This window comes from Odontesthes bonariensis, chromosome 2, assembly GCF_027942865.1.
Source record: "Odontesthes bonariensis isolate fOdoBon6 chromosome 2, fOdoBon6.hap1, whole genome shotgun sequence".
NCBI lineage: Eukaryota > Metazoa > Chordata > Actinopteri > Atheriniformes > Atherinopsidae > Odontesthes > Odontesthes bonariensis.
Window position 1 is genome coordinate 42,980,934 of NC_134507.1, and position 16,527 is coordinate 42,997,460.

At 38.9% G+C, this 16,527-nt stretch overlaps 1 protein-coding gene across 5 annotated transcripts in view; it reads right to left on the reverse strand.

Annotated features, from left to right (window-relative positions):
- gbf1 (golgi brefeldin A resistant guanine nucleotide exchange factor 1) overlaps positions 1-16,527 on the reverse strand; it is a 104,563-nt gene that overhangs the window by 19,858 nt on the left and 68,178 nt on the right. For all 5 annotated transcript variants that reach the window (XM_075481972.1, XM_075481982.1, XM_075481964.1 and 2 more), the window contains 13 exons: positions 15,467-15,592; positions 10,243-10,325; positions 9,395-9,631; positions 8,750-8,843; positions 8,338-8,514; positions 8,103-8,167; positions 7,693-7,816; positions 7,079-7,150; positions 6,853-6,947; positions 6,621-6,774; positions 3,798-4,023; positions 1,955-2,112; positions 927-1,176 (listed from right to left, as the gene is read on the reverse strand). In XM_075481972.1, the coding sequence (XP_075338087.1) occupies positions 927-1,176; positions 1,955-2,112; positions 3,798-4,023; positions 6,621-6,774; positions 6,853-6,947; positions 7,079-7,150; positions 7,693-7,816; positions 8,103-8,167; positions 8,338-8,514; positions 8,750-8,843; positions 9,395-9,631; positions 10,243-10,325; positions 15,467-15,592 (1,861 nt within the window). The remainder of the gene's footprint in view (positions 1-926; positions 1,177-1,954; positions 2,113-3,797; positions 4,024-6,620; positions 6,775-6,852; positions 6,948-7,078; positions 7,151-7,692; positions 7,817-8,102; positions 8,168-8,337; positions 8,515-8,749; positions 8,844-9,394; positions 9,632-10,242; positions 10,326-15,466; positions 15,593-16,527) is intronic.

Sequence of the window (16,527 nt, forward strand, 5' to 3'; positions counted from 1 at the left end):
TGTAAACATGTGAATACCAAAATATTTCAAATTGCAGTAATCTTCTTTGGCTTTTTAACAGTGAATGTTGATATGTTTTTTCTCAAATTTATTTGTCTTAATTTATTGTTATAATTATTATTAGTAGTAGTATTGTTGTAATACACAATCATTGTAAATATTTTAAAAAATTGAAAAAGATTTTGAGCTACTTGACTAATTTTGAATTTCTCACACTGGCGGATGAATTAAGTTTTTTTCTATTCTCTTCTTTCTTCTGTCGTGCATTTTCTGGAAATGCTGTAACTCGGTTTGAAATAATGCTAAATTAGCCCCTATCAAACCATAGAAAAACAGCTATGAGAGCAGAGTTAGTAATGCCAGCAAACATGAATACTTCTGCACACCTGACTGCAACCTTCAGAGAGTGCACTCAAGTGTCTCACACAGTTTGTAATTTTACTCTTGAATAACTTAAATATTGCGCAACTGTAACTGAAACTCTAAATATAGAAACATATCATCTCTGTGCTGACTCTCATCCAGGGCATGATGACACTCCTAAGTATTGAAAAGAAGACAACTAAATTTGAATCTTTCTTTGTGTTTTCCATAAAGGTGCACAAATCTGAATCTAAATTTACATGAAGGAACTTCTCTAAGGGATAGTGAGCTGATTTCATATCTCAGCATCCATATACTATATTTACTAGTGGCCTGACCAGTCAGTGGCTCCTCTGGGGAAGCTTTACCGAATAGGACAAATAGCTCCGATGATCCCATCAGGGTTAGCATCAAAGCCTGACTGAACAAGTCCAAACAAAGCAGAACTGACAGACTACTAGTTACAGTACACTGTACATGAGCATTTTATGGCCTCTTGTCAGTCACATCATCCCATTTGCTTCACTACTTGGTAAACAATCTCCTGAATTTCAGTGTCTCACCTCCGTTGAGGCTGGCCTCCACAAACACTCGAATGGCTCTGACACACAGCTCAAAGTTGTCAGGGGTGACATGGGCGGCATCGCGGACGATGAAAGAGAGCGTTTCCACACACTTGATAAGAGACTTGGTGTCATGCTGGCCCAGGTCCTGACCCAGTGTCAGACTGTACTGGTTGACCAGTGGGTGATTCAGCTGAGCTTTGGAGTTTACTTGGTGGTTCTTACTCATCTCCAGGTCATCTTTGCCCACCTATGAATAAATAAACAAATAACAACATATATTAGTCCATCATATCATTCATGTTATATTCTTAAAGAAATTATTATTTCACCCCGAGCACATATGGAATTTCTATTTTAAAGGTGATCGGAGTTCATTTCAAATGTTAGTTTTTATATGAAACTGAACTGTTATATATCAGTTACATTAGTATTCTGTACATTCCGGCAGATAAACAGAGTCTTTAGAGTCTATATTTCTGCAAAATATATTTTCTACATGACCTAAATTACCAGACTTTCACTTCCAATATTTCAAGTTCTAAAACGTACATGAGGAGAACCCCAAAAATATTACAGTATATTTAGCTATTGCGCAAAAGTTTTCAGTAAGAAATAACTGAGTGACTGAACTGTGTGAAGCTCGAGCAGTAGCAGTTGACCTGAGGGTGAAGTCAGTGCTTTTTGTCATTTGGACTACAGGCAGGTGTGAGTGGGCCCTCTAACATTGGAGGCACAGTTAGATCGTGAAGTCATTTATCAAAAAAGACTTCTTAGGACTTCAGAAAAAGAGCTGATGATGCTCATCGGCTGGAAAAGGTCACCAAACTATTTCTAAAAGATTTGGAGTGCAACAATCCAAAGTCAAACAAACTGTGTACAAATGCAGGGAATTGAAGACTAGTCCTACTCCCCTTCCTAAGATTATTCAAAGCAAGTTGGTAGCAGTCTGCAGGATCACACCAAAACTAGCAGACTTAATATAGCACACCATATCAAATTTGATCATTTCTAAGGCTGTCACTGACCACAAGCCATCCGCTGCTTGCTACATCCACATCAGTTATGGAGCGTGGTATCCTGGTCTTGCTGTGGTCGGTGTAGACCTCTGAGTCAGACGTGTAGCCACGGTCTAAAGTCACTTCACTGGGATGATGAGATGACAGTTCACTATCTGACTGGGCCCCTGGAAAACACAAAGCAAACATGCATATTTTGATTAATATACATCATCTGTCGTTGTTTTGCAAGGCTGACTCTTTCTTTCTTTAATGTAAACATCACTATACTGAGCTCACGTTTTAAACTATCTGTAACTGTACAAGTTCTGAGTTAATCCTGAAAAAAGGCTTCTGGAAACAAAAATAGCTGTGTTTTTCTAACATCGGAAAAAACAAGCTTTTGGTCAACAATTTAAAATGCCTAGATGAAGTGATATCAAGAGGCAAAACTGCAGATTGCAGCCAAGTGAATCCCACATGGATACAAAGCAATATCCTCCAGATTTCAAAAAGAGAATGAGCCTGTTTTATACATAAACATTTGCTTTATAACATTTAGTGGAATGGAAGCATCTAAAAGCTTAAAGAGTAGCTGTATCACATTAACCAAACCTCTGGTGCTGACACGTTTTAACTACAGGGTATTCACTGCATTTACTTTGTGTTACATAATAACTTGAAATCCTTTTCCTGGGTCCATGCATTAGAAGGCCATGTGTCCAACACACGTGTGTCTTCTTCTGAGTGGGACATGTCTGAACAGCCTCCCCAGGAGGGTGTCCAGACAAACTTAGAGAGTGGGCTGACTGCAAAGATTGGCACAGCTCTCTTTTCACCCAAACAGAATGGCACAGCGCCTGTATAGTTGTCGGCATTTGGGTTTGAGCGTACGCCATGTTTCAGTAGGAAATCCACAAGTCTTTGTTCATGAGGCCCCTGGTCTGGTGAAAACCACATTGCTCCTCGTGAATCTGAAGCTCAACAATTTACCAGACTCTTCTCTCCAGCATCATGGGATTTCACTGGGATGCTGGCAACAGCCTTGGAGTGTCAATCCAGAGGCATTCTCCCCAACCTCCATGCAATATTACACAGATGTGTTAACCGAGATAGCCCAACCACATCCAAGGCCTTTAGGAGCAAGACAAATCTCAGCTACCCCGGGGTCCTGCCACTGCAGAGCTGTTTAACTGTCAGTGAACTCAGCCCCAGTGAGGATAACAAGTGTCGCGGCCTTTTAAATTTCCAAATGATATTTTCCAACAAAGGCCGTGGGTGGCAGCAGGTGGTTGTGTTCTTGCACGCACTTCAGTTGATTGTTAAAATATGTGTAGTTTATTTTTTACCAACAAAAAAATATATACAAAACAATAACAAAAAAAATTCTTACAATTTAGATGAAAACGAAAACGAAACTTATTTGAATTTAACAAGATCTAAAAGTGGTCAAAAAAATCATTCCACCACCACCACCTCCCGTCCTCACACTGGACATTTGGCAAACAAAAAAGAGCCCCTGGTGTGTTCTTGATCTGTGTGATTAATGGGTGGGTCCAAAAGTCACCAAAATAATTTAAACAATCTCAAATACAAAAATTAACCCCATATCTTGACTCAAAATCAACCAAAGTATATTCCAATATCCCAAAGAAAACCAAACCGATAGAACCCATGACTTACGAAACATAAATGGCCACAACAACAAGCAACGACCACCTTACAGCTGCCTCTGAGATGGATATCCAGAACATAGCCCAACCCAACTCAATGTCCTCACAGCCTACCCACGAGTTTCACTGTTCTCACCCAAATGACTGTTTGACAATAGGAAAAAAAGAATAAAAAGATTATTCAGCAAGAAATACTGAACCTGTGTCATTGTCAGAAGTTGTGGAGGGCAGCTGGAAGGAGGCAGGGGGCTTAACCCCTGCTCCAATGCACTCCAGCAGGGAGAAGAGTGTGTACCAGTCATCTGTACAGTGGATGTTGGCTGCATTGGTCTTCAGAAGCTCATGAAGACCGTAGGCAACTTCCCTGCTGACCCGGGACAAGACATGCGGTTTCATCATCAGTAGGAGACGCAGGGAGAGGAGAACCTGTGGAAGGAGAAGAAGGAGGAAGACACAGGCCAGTGGTCACGCTGTGTTTAGAGTAAAGCCAGTATATCAGAGTTTCATTTAAAAAAAATGTGCTGAAACTTTCAAATTGACAACAACATAAGATCAGTCTTCACTTGCGATGCGTTGACCCTATTAGAAGGATGGAACATTTCAGTCTGTTTTCTTATCTACTTTTGTAAGGTTAATACAATCACACTTTTTTGAGGGGTCTGAAGGACAGGCTGATAAAGCAAAAGCTATGAGCATGCTAGACATCGGTTTTTTTTATTTGTTATTTCTTTGTGCCTCATCTTTAAGTGCCTTGAGATGACATTTGTTGTATTTGGCTCTATATAAATAAAAATTAATTGAAAAAATTGAATTGAATTTGTATCTTTTGGAAATGTTGAATATCCTTGTTTGGTTTGAGTAATTAAAGTTAAATACAGCCTTTTTACGCAAAATTCCTTCAATTTATTTGAGTTGTACTTCGTATAATTCAGGGCCCACAGGCATAGCTGCAAACATACCTGCTTCTAGTCTAAAATCTAAAAGTTAAAAAGAGGCAAAACAGTTTTCCATGACACCAGATTTTTGAGTTTTGAGTTGTAGAGACATTTTATTTTTATTTTATTTATTTAGTTTTATAACCATTTTGACACAATCAGTGGAATGGATACCACGTAAAGAGTTTTGTTTCTTACCAGCAAACGAATTGAAACAAAATTAATATTGATATGGAAAACTAATTTATAATCATATGTGATAAACATCATTCGCAAGAGTAATCAGAATGACCTTTGAGCAGCTGGTTGTTTAGGTCCCGGCCTGTATGTAAAGCTGAATAAGGTAAATCATTATGATTCTGGTACATGATGACATATATGTTCGTTAATCTTAGTCATAATCGGAACGACAACAGCTCTCTGAAGATTATTAATGTATTGCAAAAAGCCAAAATGGTTTTAAAAAAAGCAGAATTTGCTACATCCTCACTTATCATATTGTTGGACTCCAGTGTGAAGTTCATTTGATGTAGGAGCACAAGCAGCATACATCACTACACACACTTTATACTTTTCATCCTATGACCTGAAGAGGGTAAATTTGAATATGTCAGTAATAACGTCAGGTTGCAGTAGTAACTGTGGGAGTATTTGAATAATTCTAGCCAATTGTTGATTACGTTATCAATGTTTCCTACTTACATATTTTTAGGTTTGTTATTTACTTTATTTTTCTCTTTTTCCTTAAGTGGATATCATATGTCCAGGGGGAGGATTAGCGAGAGGAAAATAAGTCTTTAAAGAGGTTGGAGCTCTGGCCTTAATAAATGCACAAAATAAACAAGTGTCTCACTTCTTTCATCTCCCCTGAGGAGTGTGCTTTCATTTTCATGACACTGGCCACACAAGCAAATAATTACTGGTTATGTTAGCAAATTCACTCTATAAATGTACTTAGGGCTGCACATGTTTCAGTCTTCCATCAGTCAGCAGTGCTGTGTCCAAAAACACATTTTCTGATTAGCACGCTGAACATCGTGATCCTGGGCTGGCACAAGCATCACACCTTAAGGTGACGCTTTTATTGGGGGCAAACTGGACTTTAAGACTGAAATGAAATTGGCGTATTCAGCTGCATGTCTACATGAAGGAGTTTGTACTAAGGATAGGGATGGGAATTGATAAGATTTTTACGATTCCAATTCCATTTTCGAGTCTGCTTAACGATTCGGTTCTTTATCGGTTCCCTTATCGATTCTCATTTGGAGAAAAAGGACAACAAACCGGTCGATTAGCATCAACTTTGTTTAGTTTAGAAGTAACACGAGTCATGACCTCACAAACCCAACAACGGTGAGGTCCACATTGGTCTATCATGGCCTGGGTAATTTAACTCTTCCCTGCTCTGGTGAAAGGAGAAGCTGGAGGTAGAGGTGAACTGGGGGTAGTACCACCAGCCTCTGGCTCTGAGCCAGTCAGGCTCTGTCTCTCATGATTTCATCTAAATGTAATGCCTGAGAAGGCATTCATTTAACCTTAACCGTTACTAACAGCAGGTTTTACAATGAGGCAAATGGCGCTAACATGATAGGCAGTGTTTGTTTGTTAGTTAGTTACCTGCAGTGTTAGCCGAGGACATGCTAACGTAGCTAACGTTGCTGGGTTCAGATTCACCAACGTTAGTCCGGAGCGGATCGAAAACGCGACATTCATTCATAGTTATTGCATGTTGGTAGTATTTCCTCCCTTTGGTGAAATATTCACTTTGCAAGTTGCCCTGTTGTCGTCTTTTTTAGGGATGTGTAACCAAACTTTCGAGCGTTTGTACCGCTTGGGCACCATGTTTACTGTTGACTGCACTGGACGCCATTCGCGCCCACTGGAATCAATAAGGGAATCGTTTGCAAAATCGCCAAACGATTCCAAGGAATTGAAACCCTGTGAACCGGTTCTCAACAAGAACCGGTTATCGATTCCCATCCCTAACTAAGGACATCAAGTAAAATCCACTCAGCTGGCCTGCTGTCTCTCAGCCTGTAACATCACATCAACTCTGCTGCATTCTTGGTTTAGAGTCTTTTTTCATACCTGAGAGCTGATATCTTCCCGACGTAGAAGGCGGATTGCGAGTCGAAGGAGCCCCACCACAGCCCTTTCCACCAGAAAGCAGCTCTCAGGTGCATGAACACAGAGGTGGCAGAGGTGGTCCCGCACTGTCTGCCAAACACATGACACACGGTCCCTGCGAACACAGAAAAAATGACTTATTGTGTTCAAAACAGAACAGAGAACATGAATGACTGTCCTGTAAAGCTCCTACCGGTTCTCAAGAACGATGCGCAGTAACATTTCCAAGCAGAAGGCCGCATCTTCTTCATCATAAGTCTCTTCATCCGGGGTGACTGATATCAAAGCCTGATGAGGGGGAATGTCACTGAAATCACTTTATTTTCTTTCTTTTAGAAGAAGAAAAAACACCCCCTCCCCCAGACAACTGTGAACTGATAATAGGAGGATAATAGATGCTGGTAGTAAAGAATAATAACCTTCATCAGCTCTTGCAGAGACTCAAGCTGGAGGAATTTACTCTCTGTGATCATCTTCTCTGGGTCACATTGCTAAAAACAGGGAGAAACAGAGAAGTGGAAAATATCTGACTGGGTGATGGAAGAACCAATTAGTTCTGAGGATTGAAAATTCCATAAATACAAGAAATAAGCATATTAAAAAAAAATCATATTTCCTATAACTTCTGACCATTCCACAGTCGTGTATAAATAGGACTAATGAAATTAAGCAAGTTAAGTTGGTCCAGATTTCACGGCCGGTAAAAACTACAGTGGAACTTATGCAGCCAACAGACTTTTCAAATTATTACAATAATCTTCTGAGGCAACATGTCATAGTAAAAAATGGCTGCAGTCTGGCAGGGACAATCAAAGAAGGCTATTTCAGGCTTTAGCCAAGAATTTATAAACGATTAAATTTGTCTTTTAACAAGAATTTAAAATTGTGTTTAGTAAATCTAGGACCTGGCAAACTACGATCACTATTTGAATGCACTGGAGAGAGTGATCAGGCAACAAAACATATATAAAATCTATAAAAAAAAAGATAAATGCTGAAATCTTTAAACAGCTGTGGACATGGTGCTCAGTACCTTTATGCAGAGGATGGCGGCCTGCTTGGCTTCCTGGTTTTCAGTGGATGGTCCTCTGAGTCCGGACTGCTCGGCTCCACTCAGTGTCAGCCAGTTAACAAAAGTTATCACTGCCGACTCACCACTGATACACAACAGATAATGAAAATGGAACTTTTACTCTTGGCCATCTTGATCAGAACGGTCTAATGACATTTTATTTATCTTTTATATTCTAAAAAGAATCTTCTAGGAATTAAAGAGTGCTCAGTGAAAAATTTAAATCAAAAGGAACTTGGCCGGAGAGATAGTGAAAACACACTGGATCAAAAAATATTTGGAAAAGTTTCGTCTTGTGATGACATCACAACATTTCTCTACTAACATTTCATATAGCCATATCATTGGCTGGTGGATGAGATTTGTATTACCGATTTGAAGGCGTTTCCTCTCTCTGAAGAGAAATTTTTCCATTGGGTTCCACAAAATCCTCCACCTGTGGCAACGAACAGAGTTTGAGCACTTAACAGCAGGTGGCAGCAGAGTATGCAAACTGCTGGATCTCTCGCTTTACAAGCCACAGACTACAGTGTTATCACAAAGGAGACATTGTCTCTGTCACTGAGAATGAAAAGCGTGTTAAGAGTTTACAAATGGAGTCTTGACCTCGAGCATGGCTTTGGGCAGGAGCTCAGCCCTGAACAGCTGCAGCATGGACTCCATGATGTTCTTCCAGCCCTCCCTCAAGATGTTACCATGCCGATGGGCGAGGTCAAACACAGTCTTGGCTGCTGTCTGTGCCTTATTGTTGCTGCCAAACACTGTTGGAAGGTTTTCCACCGACTGCAGGGGGAGAAGACACACTCTCACTCACAAATTCCAAAATAGTTACTGTATTTAAAGTTTATTACAAATACAATTTTGGCTGTTGGGCTCCTCAAATGACTTTCATTCATTTCCACAAGGTGTTAAATAATAGGTTAGCTTTACTTTTCTTACTGAGAAATGTGTTTTTATAGTGTCACACTTCACCAGCACAGAAAGCTGTGAATTTTCTCTCCAAGGTGGGTGGACTCACCTCACTGCTTAGGGTTGTAAACTTGCAAAGAGAAATGATCAAGTTGTCGAAAACATCACTGAAACCATAGTGAGCTGCTATCATTGCACATTTTCTGCAAAGACAGAAACACGAATGAGCATACAGATTTAAAACATCATTTGTGTATACAACATTCTCAGTTTGCTGTTAAAGAAGGGAAGAACACTTAACATTAAATCTTTTGGAGCTATTAAAGCTCAGTTCACAGGACATATCATTTAAATGACTCCGTTAGTAAAGTCAAACTATATGAACATTGTGGACCTAAAACTATGTATGCTTCTATAACTGCTTCAATTTCCACTATGCGATACAGTAGAAAGATGTTAAATCTCTTGCCACTTTAGCAAAGCACCTCTTCACTTTAAAAATGTAGAAGTAGGGAATAATGACAAACTATGGAATGCTGTATAAATCCTCCACGTTAAGGAAAAGATGTAGAATGTCCACTTTTCTGAAACATTACAAACTTTACTGACAAAATGACAATAAGAGGGGAGATCTTTTTCCCCAGTAAAGGTGGGCTGAAGAACATATGAAGAGTGTATCACAATTTCTGGCTGTGCTTTTAAAGTGTCTCCCTGTTCCATTATTTTACCAGCCGACTGTTCTAAGCTCGAGTACCTGAAGCCAGCGATGGCCTTCTGTATGATGTTGTCATCGAGGCTCTTGTCAAAAACAAAGGAAAGGGCAGCGATAGTGGGACCCCAAGTCATGGTGAACAAGTCATGGTCGTAGCTGCCAGGTGGAAGGTGAAGGAAAAGACCCTCAGGCGTGGCCCCGCGGTGAAGCAACAGACTCCAAACATAGTTCTCCTTCACTAAACCAGTCTGCTCATCTGGCATCACAATCTCCTCATTCCTACACACAGAAAACATTTGTGACATCACTTCCAATACTCAATACTTCAATAAAAGAGGCAAAAGTTCTCAAACGTTTGGGATTTTTTGGTTTATAATGGCCTGGAAAATAGTCCCAGGATGTAAAATCTACCATATAGCGTTCAAGCTCTATGAAATGTTTTAGTTTTGAGTTGTTTTTGATGGTGACAACTTGCTCCTCAGATGTCCTCCTCTCTGAGCATTAGGCTTGTCCATCAGGAATCTTCCCTAATTTTCCAAACTGAGAGAGCTGACCACTGCCTACTGCAGTTAAAACATAATTCAATTACAACTCCAGTTGAAAACATTCAAAACAGTCAAAGTATCGCTTTAAACAAGGTCTAAACACAGGCAAAAAGCAAAAGAGCCTTAGGTACACTAAGAGAATTAGGTACACTAAAGTTTGCTTTGAACAGTTCAAATCAAAGAATAAAGAAATAAACAAGATTAGAAATCTGATCTGGCCAGAGATCTGAGATTTTGGGATTTCAGAGTTAACTTGAGATGATTAGATCATTCATGGTTGGAAGATGAATTATTTGGTAAAACCAAATAGAGTCAGGTCACTTCTGTGTAATGATGGCAGCTTACTTGATAGCATTGTAGATGTCCTCCAACATGTCCTGGTCAAAGTCTTTGTTTCCATTAACACCCTTCAGATTTTTCTTGAATTGCTGTGTAGAGTAAAAAACAAAAACAAAACATCAATCTTTGTTTCCTGTCATAAACTTTAAGCCTCGCACAGAAAACGGACTGTCATTTCAGATCTCTACCATCAGCACATCAATCAATGCATCTCAACAGAGGAGCTTAGCTCAGACACCAAAGCATCTGGCATTCAGTGCTTTGTTAACTGAGAATCAAACCAACAATTAAAAGGGCTTCGGGTGGAAACACTCATTATATGTCACTTAATATGCTTTAGATGCATAGTTAGGAAAACAGGGATTAGAGCCAAGAAGCTCCCGTAAATAAACATAACCACCTGGCGATGACTGATAGCCTCAAGGCTCACTTTTGTACCTCGACTTGGCAGGGTTTGTCCTGCTAGCAGGTATGAAGAAAGGAAACAGGAGCTTCTCTGCTGGGACACACAGAGAAATAAACACCAGCAGACAGAGCTCGAGAGAGAGCAGGAGGTTGTTGAGGACCAGCCTTTTACTTGTAATGCTCAATTCAGCGACATGCCGTCTCAAACACACATCAGCACTCATTATCTGAGCAGCTTTGGGAGCAGTTGCTGGCATCAACGTGGAGAGTTTTATGGACAAAATCAACATCACACCACTGACCTTCCCTTAACCTCACTCAAAACGTGTCATGTCATTGTACAGTAACAGGATCTGATTTACATGCAGGGATGCTGGGCAGAGTTTTCCCGTTTCCAAAATAACCCCACTGCCAACATATGCTGCGGTGCGTGCTACACATTGCAAGCTGCTAAGTAAGTGAAGTGCTAGGCGCCACTTTTACTGGCTCTCTAAAATCTATTGTGCGGTAGCCTGTGCCTGTTATCTGAGCCTGGAGGTCAATGAGCCTTCTGCAAAGAGATCATGTAAACATACAGCAGCAGCTGTAAATGAAGGAATGACTCAAGAAAATCAAGCCTACAAAATATGTGAGCAGAGGAGAAACTTGGATAGAAAGAGAAAGCGGGTTGCTATTATTTGTCAGTGAGAGTAGCCCACCCACAAACTGTTCACAAGTTCCCCCTGAGACTATGTTTAGTCTTCAGCTGCTGTCAATCAAAGAGAAAAAACAGAGACGGCAGATAAAGCAAGCGACAGAAAGAGACCCCACCTCCTCCCCCCGCCTTCAGCTTAGGATGAGTTCACCTCTAAGATGGACCACCACTGGCTACAGCTGTTGGCTGTGGCTTTCTGATCTGTCAAGTGCAAATGCTGGCACATTTGGAAGAATTTCACACCATCAGACTCAAATAGCAACATGTCCCAATGAGAGAAAAAATATACAGAAAAACAGTGCAGCTATTTTTCCCACCATTCACAATTAGGCTGTAAATGAATATTTGTTAAAACGCACTGAAGCACAAATAAAAGGTTTTAGGTTTAGGTTTATTTCAACCGTGTAAAGAACAACAACAACGACGTTGTAAACAGAAGTAAGAAAAAGAAAAAAGAGAAGAAACAAAAATAACAAATGGAAGGCTCCATGTGCCTTATCTTTTAAGTGTTTGAAAAGAAGAAGGAAGAAGTTTATACTTATTTACACTTACTTAATCACATACAAGTCTACACATGTCAAGCGAACCAACAAAAAACTTGACAAAAAATAAACAACAGACAACAACTTTTACACCTAACTATACACCCTGTAATTAACACCCCCCTAAATCCCTGTACCTCGTGTAATTAATCACTTTATAATGTTTATTGAACTGAGTTAGGTTTGGACATTGCTTTAATTCATCAGACAGTGTTTCCCACACATAGACTAATTTGTGGCGGTGCGCCACAGATTCAACACCGGCCGCCACATATTGCGTTTCGTTATTATTATTTTTTTTAACGCTATTTTAAAAAATACTCGTATTCGTTAAGCTGCATTTCCTTTCCCTGCTCTCATTCAGTCTCTCTGTCCCTCGCGTCTCTCTCGCATAGCCTACACACACACACAGCCCCTCCCCTCCGTGCTTCTCTGGAAGCTTGCTAGCTTCAGCGTCGCGTTAGATTAGCTCTGGCTCAACCGAAAGAAGACGGCTGGCGAAATTCACGAAAGGTTGGTATCACGTGCACCTTTATAAAATCACACATTAAAAAGTCCTATAAAAATATTTTATATTTTGAATACAATGTTGTCCCGTCCCGACCCGACCTGACCCGACCCATAGCAAACAAGCGATTACGCCTTCTTTATAAAGTTAACTAGTCACAAGTTTGTCGTAAAAATAAATAATAAAAATAATGTAGTTGGGTTGTCGAGGTCAAAACACTAGCAGCTGTGAATCAAATAAAGTAGTTTTTTTAAACTCTTACACTGAATGTTTGCTGCTTCAATCCAGATGAGTATTGAAAAATATTTTCCGCGATTAAAAGAGAGACGTGCATGTTGAGGATGAGGACCAGCCTGAACCGGAGGTATCAGTCTGAAACAGCTGAACAGGCCGACCAGTGTAATTAGCTATGTTATTAATTTGTTTACAATGAAGATGTGAAAATCTGCAGATAAGCCGCACCTGTGTCACCCACCGTGACACAGGTGTCACACATCCTTACGTCCCCCATAATTTTCCTTGATGGAGAAATTATCCAGGTTCTTAACTCCCAATGTGACATATAGCCTATGTCACATTACAGATCTCTGACAGTGGGGGGTGGTATTCTGGAAAAAAAATTCTGAAATGGGTTCTATGTGGTCTATTTAGTCTGTGTTATAACCCCTTTAATTTTCATTTAAGTAGAAATGGGTCTGGGTTCTTATGGGTTAATACAATAAAGTTCTGTGTGAGCAATTATTAACGAAGGAATTATTTCGAAGAATTTTTATTTTTTAAAGAGGATTCATGTGTTCACGACATTGTGTTACATTGTGTTGTATGGCTCTTCTTTGTAATAAAAACAGTTCCAGTAATGAGCTTGCTAGCTTCTATATGGCAGCACCAGAGAATTGTAAAGAATAAAAGGAGCTTTTTGGTTTATGACATGCTTTGCTTTGGAAAAGACTGAAATGCATTTAGAAAGTTTGTGTTGAGTATGTTTAATGTGTGATTTCCAGGAAATTTTCTCATCAAATGTCACTCCCAGGGATTTTATTTCTTGCACTCTTTCTATGTTGGCACCATCTATTTCTAGCTGAATCTAATTTTTCATCTTACCATTACCAAATACCATATATTTTGTATTTTCAAACCACGTTTTTATCCTTTCCATTTCTGAGGTGATCTGATACAGAAGCACAAGATATTAGTATCATCCGCTAACATAACAAATTAAAAAACTTCAGACCTTTTGCATGTATCATTAATATACAGAATAAATCTTTTCGACTCCAATACTGACCCTTGTGGTACACCACAAACAATGTCTAGACATTTCGATTCGTCTCCCATCATCACAAACCGTTGTCTGTTGTTTAAGTAGCATCTGATCCAATTTAGCACTACTCCCCTTATCCCAAATCTTTCTAATTTATCTAATAATATTTCATGGTTAATTGTGTCAAATGCTTTTTTGAGATCGATAAATACTCCTTATAATCCATTGCGATTTGTGATTTCTTCTATATCAGTGCTGATGTTATGGACCGGCTTTTTCTGAACCCATATCACAGAGTAGTTTGTTTTTCTCAATAAATGTGTCCAGTCTGAACACAAAAAGTTTTTATAGAATTTTTGAGAATTGTGGGAGAAGTGAAACAGGTCTGTAGTGATTGAAGTTGTGTGAAAAAGGGAATAACCTTTGCCATTTTCCCTTTGTCAGGAAATATTTCAGTTTGAAATGACGGGTTGAAAATGTAGGTTCCTTCAAAATCCCTTCAATTACCCATTGAATCATTTTCATGTCTATGCCATCACAATCCGTGGAGGTTTTGTTTTTACATTTATTAACAATATCTATCATCTTTTTCTCCAGTTTCTTGGATAAAGACAGAATTAGGATTTATTTGGATGAACTTAACATCAATATCTATGGATGTGCTGTAATCAGGAATTTGATTTGCTAAAGCAGGTCTGACATTTACTAAATTTTTATTGAAGTTGTCTACTATATCATTCATGTTATAATTATCCTTGTCGATTTCTATATATATTGAGGATAATTACTCTTGCTGGGGCTATTTCTAATTATGCTATTTAGTATACACCATATTCCTTTAATATTGCTTTTACTGTCTTCTAATAATTTACTGTAATACAGATATTTATCATTTCTCATAATATTAGTGAACTTATTTTTATATTTCTTATATCTATTTTCTACTTCTTTAGTTCTGTTTCTTTTATGAATTCTCTATATAATGGATTTTTCTTTTTAAATGGATTTTGTAAACCTTTTGACATCCATGATTTGTCTTGATATTGTCGTTTTATACTAGATTGTTTAATTGGACAGATTTTGTCATAGGTTATATTAAATGGCTACGTAAACTGACTTAGGCAGTGTTTGATGTGATAATACTCAACTCAAGGATGGACATATGAAATAACCAGTTTGTGTCCTCTCCCTGAAAAAGAAACTCAATGTCCCACATCCTTTAAATTTGGGCTTCAACCAAATACAAATATGTGTGGAATTTCATTCATGCTACTTACAGCACTGACAACAAATCTGAAATACTCATTACCAAATGTCTCTCCTCTGAGCCCCCTTTACACCTAAATCCTCATGTTCCAAAGTCAAAGCAGAGCTGGTCACTCCTGCACAACTTTGCTTTTTTACAGTCAACATGTCTATAAACCACCATCTATACCCACCTCAAGATATTTCTCATTTGCACCAAAATTCGACACGATGTGAGATGTTGAATGTATAATTATTTTAATTATTATTATCATACATTTTTATTTTTTAATTTATTTTAGTATTATTATTATTTTAAAATATATAGCTGGTGTATGTCTTTTAATTTATTCTTGTATTTTATTCTTTGAATTTTTTGTTTTTATTTTTCTGTACAGCACTTTGGTCAACTGAGGTTGTTGTAAAGTGCTTTATAAATAAAATTGGATTGGAAATTCAAAATGTTGCAAAACCGAAACTCTTAAAACTATCACATGCACTGGAAATATGTGTGTGTGTGTGTGTGTGTGTGTGTGTGTGTGTGTGAGAGAGAGAGAGTGAGTGAGTGAAATTACCTCTACAGTCATGGGGATGTTCTGCTTGCGTACGTTGTGGTTATGCTGGTCAGTGTTCAACATTATGACAGCATAGGCCAAGGCAAAGCCTGCATCATTGGTCATGAATGGAGATCCATTCACTTTCTACAAACACACATATACAGAATCACATTCATAACAAGTATACAACACAAGGAAAGCGTATCACCTGAAGTTAAAAGTCACTTGTTTCAGAGTAAGAATATAAAAAAATGGTTTTGGTGTGGGTTACAAAAGAACACCTAACCTTGTTTGTGCTCTGTGTCTCCCCTTGCACATCCCACTGACATCATGCTATCCCCATAGAGTGGAAAACTCATTTACAGTGTCACTGCCTAAAATTAATCATCTACCCTTTCAAAGAAACTATTCGTGTGTATGTTGTCAGACTATGAAAAGGACATTACTAGGAATAGTTTCCAGGTCACATGACTCTGCTTGCTATTTTGAGAGGTCAAATGTTGGCCTCTATCGAGTCTGCCCTTTGTGTATATTTGTGAGTCTGTGTTCATACTTATGTCCTACTACGACGGAAATGTGTGACCAGCCTCAGTTCGCTGAACTGCGAACTGCGTATTACTGAGTGCAAAGAAACCAACTCGTGAAAACAAAGACATCATTACCCAAATGATTTTGATGAGGGTTATAAAGATTAGAAGAACTGAAAAGTCGACACTAAATTTTGCTTTAGCCAGCTAAAGAAAATCAACGCCCCACCTGGAAGCTTCAGCTGCTGACAGGCTAAATTTAAGTATACAGACATGGCAAAGTATAATCAGCACCCTGGCATAACATGTTACCTTAACTTTAGATGCAGTCAGAACAGCTTTGATCTACAAGACATGCTGAAACATCTGCTTTGGCATGCTCTCTACAGACCTCTGAGGGTGTCTTGCAGTGTCTCGCATCAAAGCTCAAGTTTGGAAGTTCATGCTAAGATTTGAAGGGGTTGAATCAAAAAGTCGCACGAGTTGCATAATATAATCTAACAAATTTGGATCCTGTTGTCACTTATCTTGTACCTCTTAATCATTGTGGGG